Source organism: Penicillium pulvis (assembly GCF_028828015.1).
Source record: "Penicillium pulvis strain IBT 33274 chromosome Unknown contig_7_segment1_segment0, whole genome shotgun sequence".
Taxonomy (NCBI): domain Eukaryota; kingdom Fungi; phylum Ascomycota; class Eurotiomycetes; order Eurotiales; family Aspergillaceae; genus Penicillium; species Penicillium pulvis.
This window is the reverse complement of record NW_026643079.1, coordinates 2,282,014-2,309,642: the sequence shown is the minus strand read 5'-3', so window position 1 is coordinate 2,309,642 and position 27,629 is coordinate 2,282,014. Positions and strand designations below refer to the sequence as shown.

Genomic DNA, 27,629 nt, shown 5'->3' with positions numbered 1-27,629 from the left:
TTTTTTATATGTACAATAGGCCTTGCGTAACTTCCGTCTTTTCAATACAGAGAACTATACTTTATTGTCTGCTCATTCCAAGCGGTTTCGTCTAGCACCTGCACTTTCTTTATAAGCTAGATAGACACAAATATATGTAGAAGCTATTCTTCTAAAGCAGAGGTAATGGTTTGGAGCCTGAGGACATATCAAAGACCATCTCAACCGCGACCAGTGTACTATGAAATTATTCAATGTGGCTAGTAAACAATCGTTCGCCCTCTGTCTCTGCAAGTCCCATGTGATTATGTCATCCAAATTTCCTTCGGCCTGAGGCGAAAGCATCGGTGATCATCTGTAGATTTTAATCCGCGACTTATTTCCCTAAATCCACATTTGCGAGCTTCAAGGCATTCAAAGCCTGTCTAAAATGGACGGTTATTAGAACCAGATCTTTTCCAGATAAGTAGCAGTTGTATTTATCAATTCCTAATCTTTCGTCATCCAGGTAAATAGGTCGTCCTCCTGAAGGCGTTCCATGGCTACTCTCTCAAGAACAAATCTCAACTCAAATGTCTGCGACGCGAAATCGACTGCCAATTCTCGTGCGGGCAAAACCCAACAGACTCCTAGGACCTTCTTCTCCGGGATGTCGTATCTTTTGACCCTCCCCATGGGCCCAAAGTCCAGATAAAAGTCCATCCAACGCAAGCTTGACACGATAATGCTTCTCCCATAAGCTGGGTGAAATGAAGAGAGGCTTTTCCTATCAGACATGTTGCGCAGGATTCCTTGTAGATAATCCCCTGAAAGTAGGCCAATTTGCTCTCGCAGAGCGATGGCAATGCTACAGACCTGGCCCAGCTCTTTCTGGCTCAAATTACCTGGAAAACCTAGATGTGCCATTTCATGAACGTGGCGGAGTGGATCGTATGTAGTTTCGACCGCCACAAGTGCATTTCCCATATAGTTTGGGGGTAGTTGACATTGATTTCGCGCATTTGCAGCTATGATGACCCTCGGTGGTGAGACAGCTTCAGGCACGATCTTTTGGCGCGCCTTGTTGCCACAAAACCCCACCAAGGCTGTGATAATGTCGTTGGATGTACAGAGACAAGTCTTCTCAGGGCTGCTATGAGACTCCGAAGTAATGATTCTATTGCAGGCGTCCTTGAGCAAGGCGATCTTTTGAGCACTGAGGCTAAAGGGCCGGCTGACGGGCTCCTGGCCCGGATCTACTGGCGGGGTTGCGTCGAGCGATAATGGGACCGGCGTCCAGTTTAATGGCAAAGGCTCTTTGGCCTGGAAGTCTCTGATATGTTCTCGAGCAGTAGTCTCTGCTGCATCATTGGTTGAGAGATTTTCAGGTGTCGCATCAGGCGCTCTGCAGAATTCAGACAGAATCTTGAGCACCACCGACACGCCTGTGCTGTCCAACGCTCTATGGTTATAAGCGACGCAAAGAATAATACTGTGCCCCGTCACATTTGCTTGGAAACGTACCAGAGGCATAGGCTTTGTTGGAGGTGTCAGGAAGGGGATAGGTAGGTACTTTTGTTGGATGAAGTCATCTTGCGCGATCATATCCATCTCGGGGCTAAACGCCACTTTGAGCATGGGATACTCCCGAAGGAAAGCTGCACTGGCTGGCTTGACTTCGAACACATCTGTCTGACCCAAAGATTGACTCGATGGTACAACCACTCCGGTCAAGAATGGGAAATTCTCACTCAACCGGGTGACGCCAAGGCGAAGGGCATCGATGCCCTCCATGGAGGCACTTTCAAACGAGAGGAACATGAACATGTGGCAAGGGGGCAGGATGTGATCCAAAAAGGTAAGATTGTAGGCCGGGAAGTCAAATGGACTTTGCGTGAGCAAAATGCTATCTTCTGACGAACTCACAGTATCTGGGGTGATCATGGCCTCTGACCCTGATTGTGCCTGATCATTGATTTCGTCAATGATATTTGAAACGACCGCAGGTTTCAGTAGCTAGAGCTTGCTTTCAGCAAATGGATAAGTTGAATTCACGAAGTCCCATTGGTCACATACAGTGGATGTATCGCCCAGCTGGTTCCTTTCCCCCTCAAGTATCGCTCTCAATAGTCGTCGCATAATTTTTCCTGATCGCGTCTTGGGGAGGTCGCTCACAATAAATACCTTCTTGGGTACTGCAAAGCGACCAATGACTTCCCCAATATGCAGTTTTGCTGAAGACTCGAGCTTCCCTTTGTCCCTCACGACCTGGTTCTTCAGGCAGGCAAACACGTTCAAGGCTTGACCAGTCAGTTGGTCATCGACACCAACAACCGCAACTTCGGCAAAAGCACCTGAAGATCATGAGCCGGTGGGTTAAAACACTTATTGGGTTTCTTTGGGGCTTACCATGATCCAAAAGAGCGGACTCTATTTCAGCAGTCGACAAACGATGGCCTGAGATGTTGACGACATCATCAACTCTACCCAATATGCGGTAGTAGCCGTCCCGGTCCCGGTAGGCGCTATCACCAGTTACCTTAAATCATGTCAGCGCGCACTCAATGTATTCGATGAACGCTCTGGCTCACAAAATACCCCTTGTATCCCTCAAAATACGTTTTCATATATCTGGCGTGGTTACCCCACACTGTACGTGCGATGCCCGGCCATGGCTGCTTGTATACTAGCAAACCTCTGCCCTCGTCTTCCTTGATCTCTCTTCCCGAGTCAGGATCGATCAGGGCTGGCTTAAAGCCGACGAATGGCAGGGCCACAGTGCCAGGCTTGGTGGGAGTGACTCCCGCCAGTGGGGAGAAGGCATGGCAGCCCGTTTCTGTTTGGAAATATGTCTGTAGTTCAAAGAAAAATCAACTCCTGATTTTCTGTACGTTAAATTGGACTTACATCCAAGACATGCACCTCTTTACGCCCGAGCACTTCGTAGCACCAGTGCCATACATTGGATGCCAAAGGCTCACCTATAGACGCAATGACCCTCAATCTCTCCAGTGGTTTATTGCTTCCGTTGGGTCGGTTTTTCTTTATCATTCGTAAAGCTGTAGGCGCTGCGTAGAAGTGAGAAGCTTCGCATCGATCTAGGATCTGCCAGAATCGATCATAATTTGGGTATGCAGGGGTTCCTTCAAAGACGACGGTAGTAATTCCAAGCACCAAAGGTGTATACACGAGATAATTATGACCGGTAATCCATCCGACATCCCCAGCACAGAACATTGTATCTGAAGGGTGGAGATCCAGTACGTATTTCCCTGAAACGGCGCAACTGAGCAGGTACCCAGCCGTGGTGTGTATGAGACCCTTGGGCTTGCCCGTCGAGCCAGACGTGTAAAGCATGTACAATGGATCTTCCGCCCCCATGGGCACTGGCTCACAATATCCCGGCCACCTGGCGCATTCTTCGTGCCACCAGAAGTCCGTACTTCTCTGAGACCAGGGGACCGGACTTCCGGTTTTTCTGAGGACAAGACACTGAACTTTGCAGCCTTTGTATTCGGTGAGTGCGTCTTCAACAACAGTTTTCATTTGAGTGACCTTGCCGCCACGGTGGAATTCGTCGGCAGTGATAATGACCTTTGAACGTGCATCTTCCAACCGACCTCGGAGCGACGGGGCCGAAAAACCAGCAAAGACGACGGAGTGAACAGCGCCGATGCGAGCACAGGCTAGCATGGTGACGATTGCTTCGGGAATGTTGGGCAGGTAGATGGTCACAATGTCGCCTTTCTGTACACCCAAGTCTTTCAACACCCAAGATAACTTCGAGACATCTCGCAACAATTTTCCATACGTGAATTTTTGCGGTACATCTTCGGGGTCATCATGCTCGTAAATAATAGCCACTTTGTCCGGGTTCTCGAGCGCATGTCGGTCCACACAGTTGTAGCAGACGTTCAACTTTCCGCCAAGGAACCAGCCATGGTTTCCGTGCTCGAAGCTCCCATGGTGGACTCGGTCAAACGGATTTTCCCATTTCAGAAACGCCCTGGCCATCGATGACCAGAATTCGTCAGGGTTGTCGATAGACTTCTGATAAAAGTCTTGATACTCATTCTGGTCACGCAAATGAGGCATAGAGGGATGCTTTCTGTGGATTTAAGTCAGCCTGATGAAAGACTGATGGCTTTGAAAGAGCATTTTGTGTCTTGACGTACCGAAAATAGGCGCTGGGGACCGCGATTTGGTCAGATGGCGCCTCAGCCCTTCCCCTTTCCCTTCGAAAAATGGTCATATTCGCTTTCAAAGTTGATGTATTGAACCAATTCGATGCGTTCGACAAAATTGCCTCCTGTGCTGAGTTTATGAGTACATGTCTTCCTCATATTGTTGCCCAGGTGGAATATACTGGATATGTATCCATGGATCTCACTAAACCCCGCTCCCGTGCATGGAAACCCTGGAGAGAATGTCACAAACTTGGAAGCACTTCAATAATGCATTGAGCCAGACTGTAGGCGATCGAATGCTGCCAATGTACAGCAAAAACATGGTCTGTGACCTGTATGTTGCATTAAACCCCAACCGGAGATGTTCGTGGAGACCCATGCAGCGTGATGTGATTAATTTGTGAATAACTCAGGCGAACATGCGTGGAAACTTTTCAAAATCAAGGATCTGTACTGCATCATTTTCGGCACGGCAATATTATGTCTTTTGACCTGTCATCCGCAAAGCAACCTTGCACGGGCCCTGCAATACCAAGGCCGCAACAGACCAAGCTACTAGACTGGCCCGGCGATATGTACCACTCCTCGCCTACAAGTACTTGTTTTGGCGATTATGCGTCTTCCATTATCTAGTGCTGGCAATGCGTAACGCACAGGCAATTCTGAAGTGCATGACAAGTCAATTGCGGTGAGAACGGAAATCCTCTGTCGCAGGGAAAATGACAGCAATAGAGACATGATTGCGGTAGGTTCGAAGATCATGCATTGACGGGGCGCATGGAATTAGGACGATTGAGAAGGTTGGTCCGATGACGGTTAGATCGAAGGCTGTATTGTATTATATATTCCTAGACGGCGAGTAGAACAATCCAAGTTTGGAACGAGCCTCGAGAGTCTCAGAAAAATTTCAACCCGCAGACAGCGTTATTACCTCATTGCCTACTCAAGGATTCATTTCCAAAGCAATCATGTCTCCCGTTCGCGCAGAAAGTACCTTTGCCTACCATGGCCTTGATACTGGCGAATCTACCGACACTGATGTTGTCAAGTCGTTGATTAGAAATTTTCTTGAAAAGGTCAATTTCGACCGATCTATGCCGCTTATCAAGGATCTGGAGCTCGAAGAGGCTGTTTGGACGTACTTCAAATCCCAGAACTTGGGGCAGGAGACTGAGAAGGCCGTGCGCGGTGTGCTCAAGCTATCTGTCACCTTGACACTTCAGGCCTACACGTCGCTGCACTTTGAGAACAAAGTTCTCTGCGCCATTCAATTCCTCTACATGTTTTTGGTGGACGATATAGCGCCATCATTCTTGGAGGAGCTCCGTTTCTTCTGTCAGAAGTATGCTTATGTTTGCTTCTCCATGACTTGATGAGAACATTTCCTAACAAAGTCATACAGCTTCACGCTCAACAACGATCACCGACAGCCTCTTCTCAATGGCTTCGACAAGCACCTCCGATACCTTGGGCGGTACTACGGGCCCTATTGCCACTCGACCATCATCAAGTCCGCCTTTGACTACGTCAACGGCCGCATCATAGAGCATGAGATGGAGCAGTCTAACTTCAAGTTCTCGTCTAAAACCAGGCTGATGCCCATGTTTTTGCGCACTAAGGTCGGTGCTGCTGAGATTCTTAACTCACTGCTCTGGCCCAAGGCCCTATATCCAGAAGACAAATATCTTATCCAATTTTTCCCTGTTGTGCAGGAGCTCGTGCTTTTCACCGATTTCACCAACGATATTCTATCCTACTACAAGGAGTTTGTCATCAAGCAGGAGAAGGGCAACTTCGTGGCAAATTTCTCGGAGACACATGGAATGTCTCATCTGGATGTCTTGAGGCAACTGACTACATATACCCCCCAGGTAGTAGGCTCTGTGTTTGAGCTTTTGGAAGGCAAGGAGCAGATGCGGGAGACAGTGCAGAACTTTATCAATGGCTGGATCATACTGTGCACTTCTCATCGACGCTACCATTTGGTCGAGCTCTTTGCAGAAGAGGGCTATCTACCTCCGTATAGCGATGATTCTTGAGTTGACTACTGTATATCGTTTGAAAAAAACTTGCAATGTTTGAAATTTATGTTTTGAATACATCTTAGATGTACCAAGTGCTACAAGGATTTCGTAAGAGAGCTATGGAGACATGATTCAGTGATGTGCCAAATGTTAAACTCGAAGCCAGACTTGATGTGCAGTTGAGTCTAATGAAGAGCCGAGTGATCCTTGAGACCTTTGTGAGCTCGACGTTGAGTATCATGATTGCCATTCTCAAACTTGTCATCCAGGATTGATTTCACTTCTCACTGGATGCTTTCTGCAGTCTGATACAGCTCGAGTAGGCATTCCGTACTAAAAAAAAAAAAAAAGTTAAAAGTTTCCATATTGTTGCTGAGAAAAGCGACTGATTTCAGCCGGATGCATGAGGGTTGCTCCGGATATCGACCTTCGGAGATGCTCGGAGGGTCAGGTCCAAATACAAAGCATATTTGGCATTGGCGCAGAGACAGGTAAATGTGCCCTTTGGATTGACCGTAAGGTATGCCCTGCTTTCCCGGATAGAGGCCTTACCGCCTCTGTCTCTTTACATGTGGCTAGAGGGCTTCTGTGATAATATTGGCCTTAAAGATGGCCGGATCGAGGCAATCATTTTGCCCCTAGTGCAAAATCAGCGAGCAGGCTGCTGATTTAGTCCGCTTAGACTTATCCCTCTCTGGTAAAGGGATAGTGGAAGCAGATACGGTGGTCTACATTAATTTTATGATGTCATCGTGCTAGGTTTGCTTGACTTGATATATCAGTTCAGATGAGTGCAGATCTGCCACACATACCAGATTGCAGACCCGATTCAATGATCGGTGGCGACTGATTGCATCCTTCTCTTCAGCAACCGGTGTCTCATGCACTGACGTGTACTTTTCTTGCATGTGGAGTCCGCAGCCTGCCAATCTTCTGTCAGCAAAAGTTCAGCCTTCAGACCGCTCGCATATGCAAGTATTACTTGAATATCACACAACATGGAACGTGGGAGCTGTAAAAACAGCTCAGCGGCGACGAAGTCGCATAAAGCATTTGACAGCTCCGATATTCTACAAGCCAGTTCCTCTTTTTTCCCCTGGCATTTGAGGATATGCAGTTTGCATCACCTTGCATCGTATTAGAAAAAAACAGGATTCCAACTCAGTGGTTTTACATCTCTCTGCCGTGAAACGGAGCGAGCAGCCGAGATCAGTGCCACGCTCTGCTGGCGCTGCTCGATCGCACACATTCCGCCTCCAATGTCTGTAGTATAGCTATTACGTGGAAAACCGCGATATCGGCTCTGAGTCTGCTGTAAACAATCAAGGTTCTTCACCTGCATGAGTGACGAGCGTAATCATTTCCGTTGTGGTCATAATGCAGCCCCGAAGTGCTCCACGTCGTATGTAGAAGCCAAACTACATCTAGAAATCTCAATCATTCATGGTTGTCCGTTTCTTCCAGAGTATCTTTAGAGCAGCGGAATTTAGGACTGTTCCGCTTGGATCTCAGCGCCAATATCTAGAAACATGACAGACAGAGAAAATTTCCAGGCGGTCCTTCTCTCCATATTGACCGATCTGGAGCAAGATCTCACTCGGAAAGGAACGCCTAAGGCCCTCACAGATCACTTCCTAACCGTAAGTCATCATACATATTGCTTCAAAAGAACAAACTGACCGACTTAGTGTCTGCACACCAACGTTCAAGGAGGAAAACTTAATCGCGGCCTTATCGTCCTCAGCACCGGCCATGTGCTGCTAACGCGTCCCTTGACCTCGACCGAAATTCGGCACCTCAGTATTCTCGGTTGGCTTACCGAGTTCTTTCAGGCCGCGTACCTGATCTGGGACGATATCATGGACGCCTCTGAGTACCGACGGGGCCAGCCTTGCTGGTACCGCCGGAATGGTATCGGGCTCAGTGCCGTCAACGACGCGTGTCTGGTCAAGTCATCCATCATGGTACTCCTACGGCAGTACTTTGGCGATCATCCAAGCTACGATCAGCTGACGGAGCTATTTGATGAGGCTGCGTTCCGAACGGAGCTGGGCCAACTCGCTGATATGACGACTAGCAGTGAATGCAGTCTTGCTGAGATGACGATGGAGCGGTATGCTTTCACAGCAGAGAACAAGACTGCATTCTACAGCTTCTACCTCCCCGTCGCGCTGGCTCTGGAATATTTCCAGCGCGCGACTGAGCAGAATCTGACAATTGCGCGGGGGGTTCTGCTTCGCATGGGGTGGTATTTCCAGATTCAGGATGATTACCTTGATGTATTTGGGGACCCGAAAGTCACAGGCAAAATTGGGACAGACATCCGAGACAACAAGTGCTCGTGGATAGCTCTGACGGCCTTTGAGCTCTGCAGCTCCGAGCAGAAGGCTATGCTCAGTCTCTGCTACGGAAGACCGGACAAGGGGAAAGAAGCTAGAGCGAAGGATGTTTTCTGCAAGGTAGGTATTGAGGATGTGTACGACAATTTTGAGGTGACAGAGTTGGACAATCTTAAGAAGCAGATAGACCAAATTGGAGGAGAGCATGGGTCTCTTAAGGATGTTCTCTGGTCAGTCCTAAAGAAGATTTCACGGCGGGATAAATGAGTGTGAGATCATTTATGGGATGCATTCTCACCTAGTACTTCTTGACTAGAATCTGACTTCATAGATATAGACACTTATTTCTTGGGGAAATCAAGCTCGGACGCCGTGTAAGGATGGATCCCTCAGGAGACCCACCGGGTGCCGTAGATCCAACATTTTAACGATAGCCAATCAACGCACGCTGTTCAACCTTGATATGATTGTACTTATCTTACAATATTATTGTTAAAGGGGATAAACCCTCAGCACACTCAATATTTTCACCATCGACTTTATTGAAGTATTTTCGAAATGAAGTGTTTGAATTAGACGAATTAGTCTCGCTTGTTGACTTGCAAATTAGAGTTTGCGCAAACCACCCAAAAACTCTTATCGATAAGATTTTCGTGAAATTATATTCTGCCATATCTTACCGTCAACAAAGTGCCAGCCCAGGTACCCTTCGGGTTGAAATTTTCATTCAACCATTGTGTGATTCTTCAAGAAACAAAGTTCCTGTCATGCAAACTCCTCCTACCAACGATGGCTCCCAGCCATATACCTCCATGGCTGGGAAGCTCGACCCCCGACTCCTCCAAGCCCTGGCGGTCATGGACTTCAAGTTCATGACGCCTGTCCAACAACGTGTTTTGACCGAACTCCCAGACTGGCGCAGTGACTGCCTCGTCCAGGCCAAGACTGGTACTGGAAAGACACTTGCTTTTCTGCTGCCTGCCCTGCACTGTCTCCTCCAGGGTAAAACTACGCCACCCCGTGGCCAGGTCGCTATCTTGATCATCACCCCCACAAGAGAACTTGCCCAACAAATTGCCAAATCATGCGATCAGCTCACATCACAACTGCCGAAGCCCCTCGAGTGTCATATTGCGGTCGGTGGAACAGCTCGCGCTTCCGCTCATTCCCGCTTCATGAAGGGAGCCCCGTCTGTTCTGGTAGCAACACCGGGCCGACTGAAGGATTACCTATCTGATGAGTACACGGCTGAGAAGCTGTCCAATATTCAAACGTTGGTTCTGGATGAGGCCGATACCATGCTTGAGGCTGGATTCCTGGCCGATGTGAAGGCGATCCTTCGCCTTATCCCTTCGAAGAAGACAGGCTGGCAAGGCATGTGTTTCTCGGCCACCGTTCCACCTAAGGTCAAGGATGTGGTCAATGTGGTGCTGAAGGAAGGCTACACTAGTATTTCCACTATTGATAAGAACGAGTCACCAACACACGAGCGGGTACCCCAGTACCACGTTCTGATTCCGTCTGTAGCAGAGACCTTTACTACTCTTGCCACTCTTATCAAGCTTGAGAGCCAAAAGTGCTCTAAAATCATTGTTTTCGGTGTCACTGCCAACATGGTTGCTCTCTGCGCCAAAGTCTTTTCTCAGGGCTTGACGCCTTTGAATGTGTTTGAGATCCACTCTCGCCTCAGCCAGAACATCCGCACAAGAACCACCGCTCAATTCAAAGAAGCAGCCTCCGGAATTATGTTCGCCTCGGACGTTATTGGCCGTGGTATGGATTTCCCCAATGTCGACTTGGTCATCCAGGTCGGTTTGCCCTCTAACGGTGAACAGTACGTTCACCGTGTTGGTCGTACAGCCCGTGCTGGTAACGATGGCCGCGCGATCATCCTCCTCACCCAAGGCGAGTCTTTCTTCATGAAGGTCAACCGTCACCTGCCTATTCAGCCCCACCCCCAAACCGATGCAATCCTTGCGGAAGCTCCCTCCTTCGCAGACTCTGTCAACAATGCCATGTATCAGATCGATGAAGTCACAAAGCAGCGCGCCTATTCATCATACATTGGTTTCTTTGCTGGATCTGGTCTTCTGAAGCAGCTTCGTCTCGATAAGGCTGGACTTGTTCAACTCGCCAACGAAATGGCCATCCAAGGCATGGCTTGCCCTGAGGCTCCTCCAATGGACAAGAAGGTCGTTGGTAAGATGGGCTTGAAGGGTGTCCCTGGATTCAACTATGGAAGCTTGAGTGAATTGAATGGAGATAGTACTTCCGGTGGTCCTCGTGGCCGTCCCAATGGTCGTCCCAATAACAAGAAGCGCGATGTTCTCAGCCCTGGAGGTGGTCAGCGACGGGGAGGAGTCGAGAAGAACGGCCAAGGCGGAGGTGGTGGTGGTCGCGGCGGAGGTCGTGGAGGAGGCCGTGGAGGCCGCGGAGGTCGTGGCGGTCGTGGTGGTCGTGGAAGAGGCGCATAAAGATTCATTTCACAATGTAATATACGATCATAGACTACATAATGGCACATGACGATCTAGTGACAATTGCAAATCCACAAGTTTTACGAATCTCATGAGCATGATTAAAACTTGTAAAGAGCAAAAAGAAACAAATTTCTTGCATAATCTCAAAGATGCAAAAAGCAAAAGAAATGACAAGAGTGGGATTTGAACCCACGCCCCGAAAACGAGATGCGGAAATCTGGATCAGGTGAACCTGAACCGCACGCCTTGGACCAACTCGGCCATCTTGCCTGTTGATGTAAGGGGCTGCTTACTTTGCAAATATCACCTAGAAAGACGAACAATGGGCTCAATCACCATCAGGCTTCAATAGAACATATAGATAAAACGATAGATCTACCAGCACAATCCTACAAGCCCGAGCCATTGATACACAGATAATGAGTTATCAGTCGCATATTAAACTTATCAAACATTAAGATCCCCGGTAGGTAGAGTAATTCCAAGGCCCAAGCAAAACAGGCACATGGTAATGGCGCCAGCCCTCCTCTCCATCACGCCCACGGCCCTTCACAGTAAATTTAACCTCAACCTCAGGCCAGAAGCTCTCAATGCCCTGCGCCTCATACCAAGGTCCAACATCAAAGCGCACAGACCAGTTCGTCTTGCTCTCCGCAGTCGGCAACGCAGCCAGGATATCCGGAACGGAAGATGTAGATGCAGTTGCACCGCCCGCAGGAGTCCATTTCGCGACGCGGCCGTCGGCGTTAGTTGTGGCGTGGAAGGTGACGGGGCTGGAGGGTCCTGCGGGGGTTGACAGCAATGTCAATGTGACGGGGAGGTTTGCGGCCGGGGTGCCGGTCAATGTGTTTAGACAGTGGCAGGTTATGGGGTCGCGGGCGGCCATTGTGGGTGGTTGGTTGGAGTGCGGGGCGGAGAGATGTTGTTGGTAGAGCGCGAGGCGGTTGGCTGTGCGGTCTGGGGACTTTTGGGAGGGGTCCATATAGATTTGGAGGAGGGAGGAGGGAATTTTCAAGGGTAAAGTAAAAATTAAAAGGTGGTTATCCACGGGGAAGCTCTTAATTTCTATGGGTCGTTGGCATCGGAGGGCACCGATAGCCATGCGGAGGATGCCATGGGTGGAGCTTTTCGCTTTACGGTTTCGGGTTCTCGGCGATCATTAATTATGATTTCTCAAGGATTTGATCGTACTTCCAAGTACTTATTGAGGTATCGTCTATCTCCACTTTTAAAGAAAGTGAACGGTCATGGAGGATTCCTATGATCTATGCGTGGCCGTTGATAAGCATTTGGCTGGAAAGCACTAGATAAGGACGCCGCCCTGTGAACGCTCAATCTACATGCTAGGTATACTTTTGAGCTGGTCAGAGGCATGATCTCATTCGTTCATTGTGGAATGCTTATGGACCCTTCTTTATAACTCATTTCAGCGAATCATCATGTGGCATTGCATTCTTTAGATGGTTAATAACATGTTCTTACGACTGGTCCGAAGCTTGGATAAACCGCTTGATCCTATTAAATCAGAAAAGCAATCGATCAGGTCTATGCGAGAGTCATCCCTCTTCAGTAACTAAATCTAAAGAAGTAATTTGTTTCATGGCGAGCTTTGATTGACGCTCTAGAAGCTTACTAGGAACGAAAGTCATTATCAGGCGATGTCGTGGCATTATAGTCAACCGTTTATGGACACGCATCATCAGGAAACAAAGGTACAGCTGAAGAGACGTTACCTATCCTTAAACCAATCAATCACTGGAAGCTTCTATCCAAAGGAAACCAACGAAATATTGAGCATCTCAATAAACACTCTAAACAATGCCCATTGTAGTTATCTAGACTGTGTTCGGGAACGTTCGATCGCTTTGCGGGGCAAATCATCAATTTCGAACATCACCTCCGTCTCTCCCCCACACCTCCCCTAAGCTCCGCACACATCACCATGTCTTCCTCCGCCGTGGTCCAAAGTGACGACCTCGACATGGATCCCACGCTCCAGTCGATCATCGACCAAAAAACCCTCCGCTGGATCTTCGTCGGTGGCAAAGGTGGTGTGGGTAAGACCACGACCTCCTGCTCGCTCGCCATCCAGCTTGCCAAAGCCCGCAAATCCGTGCTCTTGATCTCCACCGATCCCGCTCACAACCTGAGTGATGCCTTCGGACAGAAATTCGGAAAGGAGGCTCGTCTTATTGACGGATATGACAACCTGAGCGCTATGGAGATCGATCCCAATGGCAGCATCCAAGATCTCCTGGCGAACGGAGACGGTCAGGAGGATATGGGTGGAATGGGCATGGGAAATATGATGCAGGATCTTGCTTTCAGCGTAAGTTGAGATTGACACGCCAAAGGTCAAAGGCAAATACGGCATGAAACTAACGCGGAGTGCTCTTAGATTCCTGGTGTTGATGAGGCCATGTCTTTCGCCGAAGTCCTGAAGCAGGTCAAGTCTCTCTCTTACGAGGTTATTGTTTTCGATACTGCTCCCACCGGCCACACCTTGCGTTTCCTCCAGTTCCCGACAGTTCTTGAGAAGGCTCTCGCGAAGCTGTCCCAGCTCTCGTCGCAGTTCGGACCCATGCTCAACTCGATTCTGGGCGCACGGGGCGGTTTGCCCGGTGGACAGAACATGGACGAGTTGCTACAGAAGATGGAGTCGCTGCGGGAGACCATTAGTGAGGTCAACACACAGTTCAAGAACGCCGATATGACCACCTTTGTCTGTGTGTGTATTGCGGAGTTCTTGTCGCTCTATGAGACCGAGCGTATGATCCAGGAGCTGACTAGCTACGGCATTGATACCCATTCGATTGTTGTGAACCAGTTGCTTTTCCCCAAGGAGGGCAGTGGCTGTGACCAGTGCACTGCGCGGAGGAAGATGCAGAAGAAGTACCTGGAGCAGATTGAGGAGTTGTACGAGGACTTTAACGTGGTTCGCATGCCGCTATTGGTGGAGGAGGTTCGCGGAAAGGATAAGTTGGAGAAGTCAGTCCATTCCTGCATACTGCATCATGACTTTGGCTAACATTTTTCTGATATAGGTTCAGCGACATGCTTATCAACCCGTATATCCCGCCGCAGTAAGGGCTTGATACCTAGTTTGACAGGATACGAGATGAACTTAGCAGCTTTTTCGGACGAATTATGAAAAGACTAGAGGATAATGAATGATCGATCATCCTGGTTAGATGTATACGTAGTTATAGGAACTGAAGATTTGAAATCCCGGGAACAATAAGACTATACTACATTAAGATATACCGTTCTTCCAAGGTTCTCTAACCGACCTCGCTCTAGACTTTCTCCACGCCCAACCAGACCCAACGCACACCAAGTCCTTTAAAGTTCCGATTTCAACAGATTCGGGGCAATGCACGGTCTCCAACAAATCAGCACGTACCTGGGCTGATCGAAACCCAGGAAATGGGGTCTGCAGCCATGTGTCCATATATCTCAGGCAAGCCTCCCCAAAAGCGCTGGATGCAGAGCCTGCATGGGCTTAGTCCGGGCTTCGATGAAAGGGAATGGTGCCACGACATCAGCCAATTTGGCGCTGCATTGGAGCGGTGTGCGAAAGTTATGTATCAGTCTACCAGTCGATGTATCTCCGCTTTTGCAATTGATTTGATCCGTGCTGCGTTGTTCATGCTAACGTTACCCTAAGCCTCACTTTACGGGCACAGAATATCGGCAATATGAGCTGGGCTTGATCAATTTCAGAGAGAGGTTGATGGATCCAATTTTAATTGATCAATTCATACTGATCAGTCGCAAAACGGAAACGCGTGAAAAAGGGTTGGGTCTCATTGTCTCCTAGAGTGAGGCGAACCGAGTGCCCCCCCCCCCTTTCGCCGAGAGTTCCGTGATCCTCAATACCAGGACAGACTGGGACTGGATCAATTGGTGGTGGGTTTATGCTTTCACGCTTTCTGCGATGCGCCCCAAATTAGGTATATGGACTTTTGGAGTCGAGTCTACCCGGGCTTCCTTCAGACTCTTGTGCCGTCTGCATCAGGGATATTGCCTAGTCTCTGCTGTTTATTCTGCATCTCATTCGTCCGTCTGAGATGAGACTGCAACTGCTGGATCCAGATCCAAGGTATGGTGGGGTGTATGCGAGTTCGCTTTTTCTGAGATCATCTTCCACCCGCCAATTTGAAGGAGAGCAATGCAGTGTGGTCTGGGACTTGTCTTATTCGTCATCCTCTCTCTGACAAGGGTCCTGGCAGACCGCCTATGATTTATGAGGGGAAGGGGGGTTCGAACCGTTTTGAGCTTGGCTTGTGGTACTGGTGGGTTATTTATACCCTATGCAATCCTGAAGAAAGTCAAAAGGACAGAAAAACAAAGAGTTACCCGAGCTATCAAGCACAGGGACCCAGTACTACTAGCTTATACTAGTTCATCAGTTCTGGCTCTCGTTGATGTCCACCTTCCTATATCAAAACACGCATCACCACTCTCCCAATTCCTTATCTGAAGTTATATCACAATGTCACCGGTCCAGCAGTACTGGCTTCCAGGATATGGCCTATCCCGTCACATAGTCCTAGGACATATCCACTATTTTCTCGGTCCGAGTGCTTCGGTTCGGCCATATAGTTACCAGGTATATCGGGCCACACCACCCACCAGCGCCACGGTTAACTCGCTCTAACCAGATTTCCTTTGTTCAAAGGGACGCGAAGGATATCTGATTACGGGTGTTCCTCTTACACGGGTCTGTCCTTCCAGCAGACGCAATAAAACCAAAGAGAAGCCAAATATCCGGATAAGCTGACTTGAGTCTTTATAGGAACAAATTGAGGATCTGGCTACCATGTCTCGAGAATACGAGAAACAGGAAGCTGCACGCATGACCTCCCAAAGCCACAATTCCACTGGCAGTGGGGTTTCGTCACGACAATCTTCGGAGCCCTATATCAATGAGTTGGTCCCTATCGAAACCTCCCGGGGACGTCGAAACCCAGAGCCAGAGATCAGAGGCCGCTAATAATTTTATTTCGTGCTTGTTCAATTGTCCCGGACCTCAACCGTGAACCCAAACCGGAAGTTTATAATTATGCCAATCCACGGGGTTTTGCTCTAGCCATCGTTGTTCGGGGATATAACCCAGGAGTCCGGAATTAGCCGACGTTCCAATGCCACAAGGTTCTTGCCCGAAGGTGACGAATTGATACTTTGCCTGGATCTCTCTTATGTCCGGAACTTTCTTTTTTCACCCACGGATCGAGGATACATTTGGATTAGGCGAAACGGATCTTGCTCAATTCCTGCGGCGAGCGATACATCAGACAAACTGGACATTTACCAGAATGTCCGAGGCCAATTCGTCCGGGCATATTGTTATACGATACCCTTGTTGGAGCGTGCATCATGGCCTTCCGAGTTCTCGTTATTGCGTGGTTACTACATGGACTCTTGTCCTCTTTTGACTATATGATGCAGTATGCTGCAATACAACGAAACACAATCCAAGGACCAGACATATTGTCAGACATCATTTTCACTCATCTCTATAGACCATTCGTAACAGCATAGATCCATCAGACCCCGACTAACTCGGGAGTCTACTACATGATTCCCTCTCTTTTCTCCTTTTTTGTTCTTCTGCTTCTCTGCAAAAGCTCTTCAAAGCCTAGGAACCAACGAAAAGAGGAAAACACTGATGACAGAAGGGGGGAAATAGGAAATGGAAGAAGAGAAACTGTGGACTTAGAGGTAAAAAAGAAACATCAGAAAAGGTTGGACCACCTAAGAACGCCAGCCGGATGCCACTCTGCCTCGGAGTCCCTCATCCCTCACAAAAGAACCGTGTTGTGACATACACGGGGAGACTATAAAAGGGAGAGGCAAAAAGAAAAAACATTTGGGGTTGATAATAACAAAAGAAGAAAAGTTCGCATCATCTCATGGATAGGGAGGAGGTTGTTTATTTTGCGACGGATGAGCTCAAGACCTGTGTGCGGAAGAAGTTACCCTTGGTCTTTTCGATGACTTGCTGGTAGACCGACTGCGGCGGGTGGTTCATGATAACTGTGCCCTCCTGGTAGTCGATCTTGGCATCAACACGGGTATCGCGGATGAGGTTGACAATCCACTTCTCACCCTCATCCTGGTTCAGACCAAGGCGGGTAGAAAGATCACTAGAGAAGGTCAGTAAGTGGTCCCTAAGATTTGCGTTATTGAATCGCTTGATACATACTTGATATCGATCCGCTGGTGAATCTTGCAGTAGCTCTCGGAAATAAGGTGACGAGCAGCCTCAACGAAAGCATCGGCAGCAGACACAAGGAAGAAATCACTGCGGAGAACCTCCTCGGCCTCACCCAGCTTCTTCTGGGCCTCCTCGAAGTCAAAGTCGACGTAGAGCGCCTTGACGAAGTCGGTAATAGGGTCGGTGTACTCGTAGTCCTCCTGGCGCACAACGCGGATAAGATCCTTCAGTTGCTTCTGGTACACACCGGAGTGCTTGTGAGGACGGCTGCGGTTGGTGATGACCGCGGCGGCAAGGTAGCGCAGAACCCACGGGCAGGCGGTCTGAATGGTGTTGATGTAGGCGGGGGAGAAGAAGAGGTCGGTCAGGACGTCACGGGCGGCGTCGTGGTTGAAGAAGGGGAACAACGACCAGTGGATGAGCCAAGAGCGGTTGTTGAGCTGGGCGAGCGGGTTGTTGAACAGACGAGTCTCAATTGAGTCCTTAACCTTCTGCACCTCCTCCATCGCGGCCTCCCAGTTGGTGGTCAGGATCTCGGAAGCCAGCTTACCCCAGGTGGCGGAGGCAACCTTGTCGTTATCGGTAGACAGAACACGGAACTGGTAGAGCAGCTCAGCAGCGTTACCGTAGCTACCACAGCTGTACTGGAAGCGGCCGTAGTCGTAAAGGCCATCAACCATCTCGGTGGTGACACCGTGCTGTTCCTCGAGGAAGCGCAAGTTAGCGGCCTTGTCGCTCCGCAAGTTGCCCACAACCTCCTCGTCCTGCAGCAACTCGGTAATTTTCTCAACCTGGCTCTCGTAGTGCTGCAGCTTGGCCAGAACCTCCTCGCGCTTCTTAACGAACTCTTCGGGGATCGAGTCGGAGTTGTTGATCTCCTTCCACAAGTTGGCGACGTAATCAGTCATGTTGGTGTGCTTAAGCAGCTCGTACTTGGCCCGAATGACTTCGCTGTCCTCCTCATCGTTGCCGGCGCTGAACTCGAGCAGAGGGAAAACCAGGTGGCGGTCGAGGTAGGGGATCAACCGGGGCAGAAGGTCAGTCTCGGGGGCGACATCTGTAGGGTGAGCGCCGCTGAGCTGCTCAGCGGAAGGAGGGGCGTTGTCTGCCATAGTGGGACGCAAGATGTGGGTTGGTTCAAAAGACACAGCGATGTCTCTTTGATTGAATTTGTGTGCGGGAGGGTTTGATGCGCTAAACCCAATTGGGGCGCCAGGAGACGTGGGGCGGTGGCAGAATCAGGACGTGAGAGAAACTTGCGCTTTTTCAAGTTTCTCGGGACTTGATTGAAGCTTTGTCGATCACTTTTCTCTCCCTTCTCTCCCCCAACTTCTCTTCTTTGACGCGCAATGGCGTCTCTTCGACACTCGGCTTCGGTCGCTTCGACCGTGTGCAGGCAGAGCGCCAACTCCCGTCTTAGCCAGTCCGTCGCTTCCGTGCAGACATCTAACCTGTCCATATTTACACGGCCTGCATCTTGTAAGTTCCAGATTATACAACCTATGCATCTTCCACTCGAATATCGGACTTTGTCCTATCATTCATACAGGACTATTGGAAGTGTCACTGGCAGTGGCAGCCCAGGTATAACATCATCAGATCTCAGATCCTCCGAGTCTGACGTTATACCTGCCCGAGTCAAAAGAACAAAAAGATCACTTATAAAATAGTTTATAACTAATATAATTCTCAATAGCCTCTCTCCACTCATCTACTTCCAACTCCCTTTGCACTCGTCAAACGCGCACGTTCCTGACGCACCTCAACCGCCAAGCCCAAGCGCTTAAAGAGCAACCCATCTCCTCGACCCCATTCCCCCAGCAGACCACACGAGCCCCAGCCCCTCTCCAACTCAACAACCTCCCCTACTTCATCCGCCGCACCGGATCCAACCAGTTGCCCGTCTACCTTGTCACAAAAAGCCGGTGGCACTAAGCAGCTTACAAAGATTCAAAAGACCGAGGGTGATCTGGATGCGTTGCGCGAGGATCTCGCACGATCCCTAGGTGTCGATGTTCGGAGTTCGGATGTGAGCATTAATCGGCTGACTGGTCATATTATTGTTAAGGTAGGCATTTCGATCTCTGGTCATGTCGCGTCAGCACATGATGAATATAAGACTAATGACTATATGATACAGGGCTGGCGCAAAAACGAAATCCTGAAGTTCTTGAAGGAGCGGAACTTCTAATTTCTAAATTTCTATCTTTCTCCTTTATTCGCACCATATCCTCGCGAATAATGTGTCGCCAACCATCTCATAATCAAGATGGTCACAAAAAGCATTGAGCATATTCTACATGCGGAATGGATTCGACCCGAAGAACAACCCCTTGGAAGGACGAGACTCCACTAAGGATAGCATATGAGGCGGGATCATGTCCTATGTCATTTCTATTCGAGTGGTTTGGGCTGAGACGCCCATGGGTATTATCATTTCCCTGCTTTGTACTTTTCTTGTAATCGTTGTTGGGGGCTATTTCTGTTCTGCCTCTTTTTGATTGCTGGTGTTCTCTCTCTTGGTTTTTATCTTCCATTTGCAGTTTCTCGGCGCTTGCTTTTGAGTTTTACCCTGTACCATTTCTACTCTGTATATGTTCCATGACTCGGTGCGGGTGCCAAGGTTCTTTTCTCTAATTGAATGATTCCATGCATCAGCATAGGCACTTCTATCGTAGATATCGTATGCCAATCATACAACCGATAGCAACGTACTACCAATAGGAATGGGCTGACTAGACGCTTGGCGTCGTAAGCACGGCGGTTGTCTGATGGTGCCTTATCTACGCGTGGCTCGGACCACTTATAAACAGTACTCTTTTACACAAATCGTATGACTTTGTCGAGGGTATTTTGAGCATTGTACACTGAAAGACTCAACACGCTATCTCACAATGAAAACAAAAAATTGGGAAGAAATGATTGTCAAAAAAGAAACCCCCCTTTCCACTGGCGCCTAGAGAAAGTAAGATTGACCATTGACTGGAAGACATGGGTACAAATGACATGACAGAAATCAAATTGTCGTAAATGCTTCATACAAAAGACTGACCCGATGGTGCTCACATATGTTGAAGATAAATCAGGATTACTCTGCAAGACGAGCATATGTGAGGAGTTGGCGGATGATATTCGGGTCCATGTTGGGAAGCAATAACGCCCCGAGTAGACTTTCCTTGCGAGGGATAACTCCGGATGGTAGCTTCAACGGCAAGGTATTGTCCACTTGCTTGGATTTCTCGGCAAGTCGGCGTAAGATGGCCAATCCACGATTAATGATGGCAGCAAAAGCATAAGCATCTGCTTCGTGTGGCCCTCTCTGCCGGATGCTAGCAAGTTGCGGCAAGCGCTCAGTGCAAAGCAGGCAGGAAAGTCGCAAGAGGTGGATAGCGAACCCATCAACAGACCCAACCCATGATCGTGCCATGGAACCGTCTGCAAATGTGGTCAAAACATCCGCAGCTAACAGACCTTGCATGAGGAAAATCTTCCGGGCATCTGCAACTGCCAGAGGCTTTTTATCAGGAACGGCGCAGACAGCAAGTCCGAATGCGCGGGTCAGGAGATCTGGTCGAGGCGGGACAGAGCCATCGCCAGAGAATATGGCTCCAAAGTAGATCCGGTTCGGGTCATCTCTCGCCAACAGCTTAGCGAGGCCATCCACCGCAGCAGGGGTATATCGATGGATTGAAGGATTGAAGGCAGTGAACATCAATTCTTTGGATTGAGTGGGTTCTGGCGCAAAGGCAAGAAGGAATTCCAGCAGGCTTTGAGCCTCCTCTTTGCCGGGTATTTGCATGACGTGAGCCGAATTACTCATAAAGATCACCGCATCCTTCATGAAATCCAGTGTGTTTTGGTTGGTCCGTAGGAACATTTTGTGGGTTCCAAGGCAGCGGAAGACATCAGCAAAGACCTGGGTAACAGAGGGTATGCCCAGGATGCCAACGTTAGCTTCGTTGAAAGACAAGTTGCGAATAATAGTAGTGATGCATATCAACCGTTCCACGGCTCGATCAAGGCGGTAATCAATGCTCCCGAACTCAGGAACTTCCGCAAGTGACGTGAATTCAGATTGGCAACCCCGTGTCACCTCTTCATAAGAACGTACTTGCATGCGTTCAGGCAGTTCAGGGATGTGCTGAGCTAAAAAGTCGGCTTGGTCCTGAGCACAATCCACCAGACTTTCCACTAAATCATCGCAGTTCTCCAAGGAGATCGCAGTGTTAAGCTCAGATGATAGGGTGGTCAGAGTATCCAAAGCAACCCGAATTTCTGCCTGGATTCCACATTTGAGCCCCATGTTCAGAGCATGAATGTCCACCACACCTAGCTCTGCAAACGCTGGTACACTCGGCTTCAACCTTAGGATCTCATCGCCAAGCTGGAACATCTCATCTACCGCAATTGGGCCATGCAGGCGATGCTCGGTGATCACTTTGGGCTTGAACGGGTCCTCAATGGGCACCTTAGTCACCCGTTCTAGTTTGGTATCAGCTTGGGCAGGCTGTGGCCCAGGTGTGACTGACGCGGCTTTGCCTTGCTGTGATGGTGAAGGTGCAGCAAACTGTCCTGTGTTTTCTGAAGGGGGAACCGATGACTGCGACTGGCGAGAAACGCTAAGTCGATGTGCAGTTTGAGGGGGTTTGCTTTGACTGCGTGCCTGTGTTGGGGTCGCAAATCCATTCATTGGAGGAACTTGGGCTTGGTTCGAGATGGGGGTATTGTTTTGAGGAGATTGAGCTGTTTGCTCGAAGCTTTGGCCCTGTTTTACCGCCGGAGACTGGAATTGCATCCCTGATGCATCACTAGGCTGGCGGGGAATACCTGGCTGGAGCTGTGGCTGAAGCTGCTGCGGGTGCTGCTGCTGTTGATTTTGTTGTTGTTGATGCTGCTGCTGCTGTTGCTGTTGCTGCTGCTGCTGTTGCTGCTGCTGCTGCTGCTGCTGCTGCTGCTGATGATTTTGCTGTTGCTGCATCTCCGCAAATTGTTTTTGTTGCGAGCTAATAAATGCTTGCTCATAAGGAGCTAAGTTCCGTTGGTAGTATTCTCGAAGCTCCTGAGCCGCCACTGGGAACTGCATCTGAGGGAACTGAAGATGCTGCGCAACAGCAGGCCACCCATTCATCGCTGTAACCTTCTTCGATCCACCCATCTTCATGATGGTTCCATACAATTGAACAATATTGAGCGGGCGACCACTGATGATCGGGTTTGGGTCAAAAGGAAGATTTCGTGACATCTGGAATTTCTGCACCGCACGCATAAAGGCTTCGGGATTGTTGGGCTTTGCAACATTCTGCTGCATCTGCCGCAAAGCGGCCATCTGTTGAGGGTTGGCCATGGGGTTCAAACCACTTGCAACAGGGCGACCGGCCATCTGTGGGTTGGCATTCATTTGTCGATTTTGCATTGACATGGCGTGAAGTCGCTGCTGCTGGGCCGCGAGAGCCTGGTGATAGCCCGGCGGCACCTGTTGCATACCGCCTTGTTGCATACCACCAAATGCCTGTTGGGGTGCAGCCGAGCCAGGTGCCTGGAACTGGCCGCCCATGTTTTGTGGGAAAGCTTGTCCAGGCATAAAATTGTTGTTTTGCGGGGTGTTGACACGGCTTCCGTGATCTGATTGTGACGGTGACATATGAGGGCCCACATGGGGGCCAGCGGGAGAGAAAGGGCTGGGAGACGCTGTCCCCATGCGAACACTTTGCTGGTCAAAGTCTTGCATGACTGGCGACTGAGTCACATTAGGCGAAGCCCCTTGTTGAAGATGTTGATATGGAGTAGGATGCTGAGGAAATTGCGGTGTTCCATTGGCCGGTCCTTGATAGCCTGGGTAGGGAACTTGAGGTGTCTGGGATCGCGACCCAGTCACTCCGCCGGGAGCAGGACGTGGTGACATAGGCATGCCATCTTCTGGTCGTGATCGCTTTGATGGAATCACCTGGTTGGGGTTGTGGAAGCCTGGGGAAGCGTTCCGCGGCACGCCATTGAACATGCGCTGGAACTGATTCGGGTCTTGGGGATTCGGAGAGGCATGAAGAAAGGCGGCAGATGGATCGATTGTGGAAGGATTAAAAGCCCCGTTATCCTGACCAGGAAGATTCGAGGCGTCAACGGCCCAGGCGTTCATGTCGTGCGGTTTTTACCAACCCATCTGCGCGCCATCAAGGTCAGCAACGATATTCACTGCGCATCATCATCATCGATGGGAAATCATCATCTGCATCAATGGGTACAAAAACATGGGGACCCCGATCATTTTTCTAGACCATAGACACGCGTAGGGTGGGCCTGTTTTGGGGGATGCGCGCTCGGTCGCGACACGGGTCCTGGGGGGAGGGGGCGCAGAACATTGGGGGTAGAAGGGCCATTTTGGCGCAAAGAAAATAAATGGGTGGAAGGGAAGGTCAAGAATGGAGCCATGGAAAGTACATACCGACAAGGCTGGATCACTTAAATTCCGACTGGCGAACGGATGGCTAAGCCGAGTCCCGGGATTAGCAGATGGGACGAAAAGGGCAGAGGTTGGAGTGTTCCGTGATGGTCACGTGTTTGGGCCTGAGGCAACAAAGGTCTGCCACCTTTAGGCCAGCAACAAAGGGAATGGGGAATGGGGGAGAGCTTGGGTGGATGGGTCTGGGGCTGTCAAATCATAGGCTGGGGGTAAATGATGATCGGTTCTAGATGATCAAAGGACCAGCTTCGGCCCGATAAACCATAAAGAGAACAAATGGGGGTTACAGGTAGTGCATAGGTGTGGGCTCCCGGAAAGAAGGGGGAAACGAAAGTGTGTGGGAAGGACAGGTGCGTGGCCAAAGGGGAACAAATAATACCAGAAAGTGTAAAAAAACGAAACGGCAAAAGCATAAAACATAAAATACAACAAAGTAAACGAGTACCTACAGTTCGCGAAGCAGTTAGGGATGAAAGGGGAAGTGGAGAGAGAATTGAGGAAAATTACTGCGAGAGAACCTAGTGGGAGAAAAGGAACGCTGTTTTCGGTCTTCCTTGTACCACCAACACCATTCACTGTTCAGTTTTCTCTCTCTTTTCTTTAGATGTTAGTGAATCTTTTCTCTGTGATTTTTAAGTTAGTAGGTTTCTCCCCTTTCCCAAAAAACCATTGTTTTTTCTGTAGCTTGAATTGCATAGGTCGTCATGACGTTAGTCACGGGTCTCGGCTGCGTTCGCGGCTCATCCACCATTAAGAAGAGGCGAGGCCCAGGACTCGGTCAACCCAGAAATGGGGGTTTGTAAGATTTTTTTTCCCTCTTCTTTTCCATAGGGATAAGAGAAATAAAAAGAGAAGAAAGAGAGAAAAGACCTCATGGAAATATCCCGAAAACAAGTGGGCGATGATCCATTCCAACGGTCTTCGCCCAGTCAGGTTAGCCCGTATACTCCCAAGGGTGCTAGGCCCGTGGACAGTCCCCGGGCGCACGAAAATCATCACAGAGAATGATAGATGAAAAATTACACGTAGGGGGAAAGGGAAAAGAGGGGGAGAAATAATTAAGGAAGAAAAGAAATCAAAAAGCGAAGTCCGGGGTCAGGCGTGGGCGTGGGCGCTCCTTATATAAAGCTCAGGCTAGCGTCTGATAATCATGACGAGCGCCCAATCTTTTCCCCCTCCTATAGGAATGGGGAAGAGAAAAAATAAAATAAAAAACCACGCAGGAACTCAAATGCACCAGAGGAACCAGATGAGAGCCAAGACTAGGTCCTCCCCTTCACCCAGTGGCAAGGATCCGACTCGATCCGCATGGGAAATTTCATGGTCTCTTGTGCCTGTCCCACCTAACCGCGGGCCCTGCTCCACTTTCATGATTGGGTCCGGGCTCAATGCCAGATGGAAAGGACGCGAAAGGGTGTGAAAGAATCCATTTGTCGAAATGATTATTTGCCGGAACACATCAGCTGCCTCGATGGACTTCGCTCGCTACACATCACCGACCTAACGAACGTAGTCCCGCCTCATTGGCCATGCGACAAACCTGGCTGTCTGACCACCGGTGATCACCCTGAAACATGTCATGATCACAGCCTAGAATTACCAAAGACTAACTTGTAATTCAAATGAGCTCTGATACGGACTCGATCTTATGCATATCCCACTGTGGATCAGCTTTACCTAGTACTGTCCAGTAACTACCTACTCCAGTAGTTACTTACACCCTAGTGTACAGCCTATCACCGTAAATCTTCATGTGTTCGAAGATAGAACAAACAAGTATTGCCTAGGTGGCCTACTCTTCGAATTCGATGTTGTTAGCCTCGTATCTAGGGAGTAGTATGTTTGAGGATCCAACATATGCTTGGAATGGTTCCAACTTGGAAAAGCCCCCTTTCATCTCAAATAACATTTCGAGTGTAGATGCTATGACAAATATTGTGAAAATCACCCTACTAGCATAGTCAATATAGTTAGGTATTGAGAGATAAATAATAAAATATGCATTAGACATTTAATAAGTCAAACGGGTAATTCATGATCTGTTCGATGTACTCCGTCTTCTCGATTATCTCAGTACAGAGCACGTGATCTACCCGGAAGCTCCAATTGCCCGATTGATTGAGCTCCAAGGACACAACCCATCTCCAGACCCTTCACCGCGCAATCCACCACCTACCAACCTGCATCGAACAACACCGCCGATCTTCATCTCCACCTGATCCAGCTTAGTTCCAGTCAACAAATTTTCACCATGGGAGACGTGGCCGTGGAGAACCCGGCAAACAACGTCACGCCTCTTCCCAAGCCAAGTGCCTTGGATGCCCTTGGGAACTTGGACTCCTTGGACGGAACAGGAGCCGATGGAAACGATGAATATGCCACCTTGAAACGGTTACAGAGACACCTAGAGTATGCTTGGCCAGTAGATGTGCAACGCGTGTCATGTACTGACGCCTCCCAGATACATTCAGCTGCAGGAGGAATACATCAAGGATGAGCAGAGGTACGTCTTGATGGTATCGATTGGTCTAACCCTGATACTGATTACTTGCCTATAGGAGCTTGAAGAGAGAGCTGGTTCGGGCACAGGAGGAGATCAAGCGTATACAAAGTGTCCCGCTGGTGATTGGACAGTTCATGGAAGCTATCGATCAAAAGTATGTCGAGTTGATTCCGACTAAATTCGGTCGCTAACATATTCTAGTACTGGTATCGTGCAGAGCTCGACCGGGTCCAACTACGTTGTTCGCATCCTCTCCACACTTGACCGTGAGAAGCTGAAGCCTTCATCCTCGGTTGCCCTCCACCGACACTCCAACGCCCTGGTCGATATTCTCCCCCCGGAGGCCGACTCTTCGATCGCGATGCTAGGTGACAACGAGAAGCCAGATGTGACTTACGCCGATATTGGTGGTATGGACATGCAGAAGCAAGAGATTCGGGAAGCCGTCGAGCTGCCGTTGACACACTTCGAGCTCTACAAACAGATTGGTACGTTTCCACGATGGAAACTAGAGAATCAGAGAATCACTACTAACTATAGTAGGTATTGACCCACCCCGTGGTGTCTTGCTCTACGGTCCCCCGGGTACCGGTAAAACCATGCTGGTTAAGGCTGTGGCAAACAGCACAACCGCCAGCTTTATCCGTGTGAACGGCTCAGAGTTCGTACAAAAGTATCTTGGAGAGGGTCCTCGCATGGTCCGTGATGTGTTCCGGATGGCGCGCGAGAATTCTCCCGCCATTATCTTCATTGATGAGATTGATGCCATCGCTACCAAGCGTTTCGATGCCCAGACTGGCGCCGACCGTGAGGTTCAGCGTATCCTGCTGGAGTTGCTGAACCAGATGGACGGTTTCGAGCAGTCTAGCAACGTCAAGGTCATCATGGCCACCAACCGAGCCGACACCCTGGACCCCGCCCTGCTGCGTCCCGGTCGTCTAGACCGAAAGATCGAGTTCCCGTCGCTGCGCGACCGACGTGAGCGTCGACTGATCTTCAGTACCATCGCGGCGAAGATGTCCCTGTCTCCTGAGGTGGATCTGGACTCTTTGATTGTGCGCAACGAGCCTCTGTCTGGTGCTGTGATTGCTGCTATCATGCAGGAGGCCGGTCTCCGGGCAGTGCGTAAGAACCGTTACAACATCATCCAGTCCGACCTGGAGGATGCCTATTCCGCCCAGGTGAAGAGTGGACATGATGACGACAGGTACGTTCATCTCCCCTTTCTTACTCTTATCATGCTGATGTTTTTACAGACTCGACTTCTACCGGTAAACGGGTGGTGCTTCTCAAGGTTGTTGGGGTATGGTGGGATGTTCTCTTCGTTGTATTATCAATAATCTATGGCACTTGGAACTCGACGTATCTACCGTTATAAATGCATGACTTGTCCAAGAACAAACTAGTACTGTGTACAGGCAAGGGGTCTTAATATTGGGAACGATAATCTCAGGGTCTACA

At 49.4% G+C, this 27,629-nt stretch overlaps 11 protein-coding genes across 11 annotated transcripts; 7 read left to right on the top strand and 4 right to left on the bottom strand.

The window, feature by feature from the left end:
• Positions 1 to 468: 468 nt before the first annotated feature.
• Positions 469 to 4,210, bottom strand: N7503_008832 (Acetyl-coenzyme A synthetase; the record flags this gene model as incomplete). Its single annotated transcript, XM_057068379.1, has 6 exons — positions 469 to 1,974; positions 2,035 to 2,312; positions 2,368 to 2,497; positions 2,550 to 2,810; positions 2,866 to 4,066; positions 4,134 to 4,210. 6 exons carry the CDS (start codon positions 4,208 to 4,210, stop codon positions 469 to 471), a joined length of 3,453 nt encoding a protein of 1,150 aa, XP_056919234.1.
• Positions 4,211 to 5,113: 903 nt separating this feature from the next.
• Positions 5,114 to 6,184, top strand: N7503_008831 (uncharacterized protein; the record flags this gene model as incomplete). The annotated part of the gene is made up of 2 exons (XM_057068378.1): positions 5,114 to 5,487; positions 5,548 to 6,184. The coding sequence occupies 2 exons, from the start codon at positions 5,114 to 5,116 to the stop codon at positions 6,182 to 6,184; spliced, it is 1,011 nt and encodes a 336-aa protein (XP_056919233.1).
• A 1,514-nt stretch (positions 6,185 to 7,698) lies between these two features.
• Positions 7,699 to 8,775, top strand: N7503_008830 (FPP/GGPP synthase family protein; the record flags this gene model as incomplete). The annotated part of the gene is made up of 2 exons (XM_057068377.1): positions 7,699 to 7,809; positions 7,858 to 8,775. 2 exons carry the CDS (start codon positions 7,699 to 7,701, stop codon positions 8,773 to 8,775), a joined length of 1,029 nt encoding a protein of 342 aa, XP_056919232.1.
• Positions 8,776 to 9,275: 500 nt separating this feature from the next.
• Positions 9,276 to 10,982, top strand: N7503_008829 (P-loop containing nucleoside triphosphate hydrolase protein; the record flags this gene model as incomplete). Its single annotated transcript, XM_057068376.1, has 1 exon — positions 9,276 to 10,982. The coding sequence occupies one exon, from the start codon at positions 9,276 to 9,278 to the stop codon at positions 10,980 to 10,982; it is 1,707 nt and encodes a 568-aa protein (XP_056919231.1).
• A 460-nt stretch (positions 10,983 to 11,442) lies between these two features.
• On the bottom strand, positions 11,443 to 11,970 carry N7503_008828 (hydroxyisourate hydrolase; the record flags this gene model as incomplete). Its single annotated transcript, XM_057068375.1, has 1 exon — positions 11,443 to 11,970. One exon carries the CDS (start codon positions 11,968 to 11,970, stop codon positions 11,443 to 11,445), a length of 528 nt encoding a protein of 175 aa, XP_056919230.1.
• An 826-nt stretch (positions 11,971 to 12,796) lies between these two features.
• N7503_008827 (uncharacterized protein) lies at positions 12,797 to 14,230 on the top strand. Its single transcript, XM_057068374.1, has 3 exons — positions 12,797 to 13,317; positions 13,387 to 13,976; positions 14,033 to 14,230. Exons 1-3 carry the CDS (start codon positions 12,931 to 12,933, stop codon positions 14,073 to 14,075), a joined length of 1,020 nt encoding a protein of 339 aa, XP_056919229.1. The 5' UTR covers positions 12,797 to 12,930; the 3' UTR covers positions 14,076 to 14,230.
• Positions 14,231 to 15,483: 1,253 nt separating this feature from the next.
• Positions 15,484 to 15,984, top strand: N7503_008826 (uncharacterized protein; the record flags this gene model as incomplete). Its single annotated transcript, XM_057068373.1, has 3 exons — positions 15,484 to 15,600; positions 15,670 to 15,711; positions 15,787 to 15,984. The coding sequence occupies 3 exons, from the start codon at positions 15,484 to 15,486 to the stop codon at positions 15,982 to 15,984; spliced, it is 357 nt and encodes a 118-aa protein (XP_056919228.1).
• A 939-nt stretch (positions 15,985 to 16,923) lies between these two features.
• Positions 16,924 to 18,320, bottom strand: N7503_008825 (eukaryotic translation initiation factor 3 subunit E; the record flags this gene model as incomplete). Its single annotated transcript, XM_057068372.1, has 2 exons — positions 16,924 to 17,137; positions 17,197 to 18,320. The coding sequence occupies 2 exons, from the start codon at positions 18,318 to 18,320 to the stop codon at positions 16,924 to 16,926; spliced, it is 1,338 nt and encodes a 445-aa protein (XP_056919227.1).
• A 237-nt stretch (positions 18,321 to 18,557) lies between these two features.
• Positions 18,558 to 19,399, top strand: N7503_008824 (mitochondrial 54S ribosomal protein mL49; the record flags this gene model as incomplete). The annotated part of the gene is made up of 4 exons (XM_057068371.1): positions 18,558 to 18,687; positions 18,905 to 19,110; positions 19,166 to 19,276; positions 19,349 to 19,399. The coding sequence occupies 4 exons, from the start codon at positions 18,558 to 18,560 to the stop codon at positions 19,397 to 19,399; spliced, it is 498 nt and encodes a 165-aa protein (XP_056919226.1).
• Positions 19,400 to 20,296: 897 nt separating this feature from the next.
• On the bottom strand, positions 20,297 to 23,341 carry N7503_008823 (putative ARID/BRIGHT domain protein (SWI1); the record flags this gene model as incomplete). Its single annotated transcript, XM_057068370.1, has 1 exon — positions 20,297 to 23,341. One exon carries the CDS (start codon positions 23,339 to 23,341, stop codon positions 20,297 to 20,299), a length of 3,045 nt encoding a protein of 1,014 aa, XP_056919225.1.
• Positions 23,342 to 25,916: 2,575 nt separating this feature from the next.
• rpt3 (proteasome regulatory particle base subunit RPT3) lies at positions 25,917 to 27,443 on the top strand (the record flags this gene model as incomplete). The annotated part of the gene is made up of 6 exons (XM_057068369.1): positions 25,917 to 26,074; positions 26,127 to 26,168; positions 26,224 to 26,322; positions 26,370 to 26,656; positions 26,712 to 27,375; positions 27,425 to 27,443. The coding sequence occupies 6 exons, from the start codon at positions 25,917 to 25,919 to the stop codon at positions 27,441 to 27,443; spliced, it is 1,269 nt and encodes a 422-aa protein (XP_056919224.1).
• Between the last annotated feature and the right edge of the window lie 186 nt (positions 27,444 to 27,629).